Source organism: Penaeus monodon, chromosome 28 (genome assembly GCF_015228065.2).
Source record: "Penaeus monodon isolate SGIC_2016 chromosome 28, NSTDA_Pmon_1, whole genome shotgun sequence".
Taxonomy (NCBI): domain Eukaryota; kingdom Metazoa; phylum Arthropoda; class Malacostraca; order Decapoda; family Penaeidae; genus Penaeus; species Penaeus monodon.
Genome location: NC_051413.1, coordinates 28,716,459 through 28,717,068, shown reverse-complemented (window position 1 = coordinate 28,717,068; position 610 = coordinate 28,716,459). Strand labels below are relative to the sequence as shown.

The 610-nt window shown below is 44.3% G+C and overlaps 1 protein-coding gene across 1 annotated transcript in view; it reads left to right on the top strand.

Annotated features, from left to right (window-relative positions):
• LOC119591470 (endonuclease III-like protein 1) overlaps positions 1–610 on the top strand; it is a gene marked incomplete in the record, with an annotated part of 7,988 nt that overhangs the window by 373 nt on the left and 7,005 nt on the right. The window contains 1 exon segment of the mRNA XM_037940210.1: positions 1–311. Coding sequence (XP_037796138.1) covers positions 144–311 — 168 coding nt within the window.

Below are 610 nucleotides of genomic sequence, written 5' to 3'. Positions count from 1 at the left end.
ACCGGACGCGGCTCGTAAACACGGCCGGGGCGTGTCAAGTGCTCTCCTGTCAAGGGCCTTCGGGGAGTGGACACCTACTGGAGGACCAAAAACTGTAACATTAGGCCAATAGTAACAGTGCTCTTACGTGCTCAGCTGGCGCAATGTATCAAGAAGAATTTTTTAAGAATTTCTGGCCGAACTGGTCGAATTACAACCCCTATGCCTTTAGTGGGCAGACCATTGGTGCCACTGCTGGGTACAGCGGCTGGGGTACTCATGGCCACCCTGCCCATGCTCATGGTGGGGCCATGAATGACTACCGTCAAATGGTGAGTATTGTATACTGACATATGTCCACGTGAGGCGACTGAGGCTCTCATTTATGATCGTGCAGATCTCATAAGGCCATGATGCCAACAGCTCCTGTTACATATTGGGCAGTTGAAGATGAAATGTTAGTGATATATGAATGTTTGTAGTACACACTGAGTGTCTAATACTAATATGAACCAATTTTATTTATGGAAAAAAGAGTAACTTATAGTTGAAAATAACTGATGACTGATACCACTCATTCTTATTTCATTTGAGGAGCATATATGTAATTGGAGCTTTATCAATAAAGAAA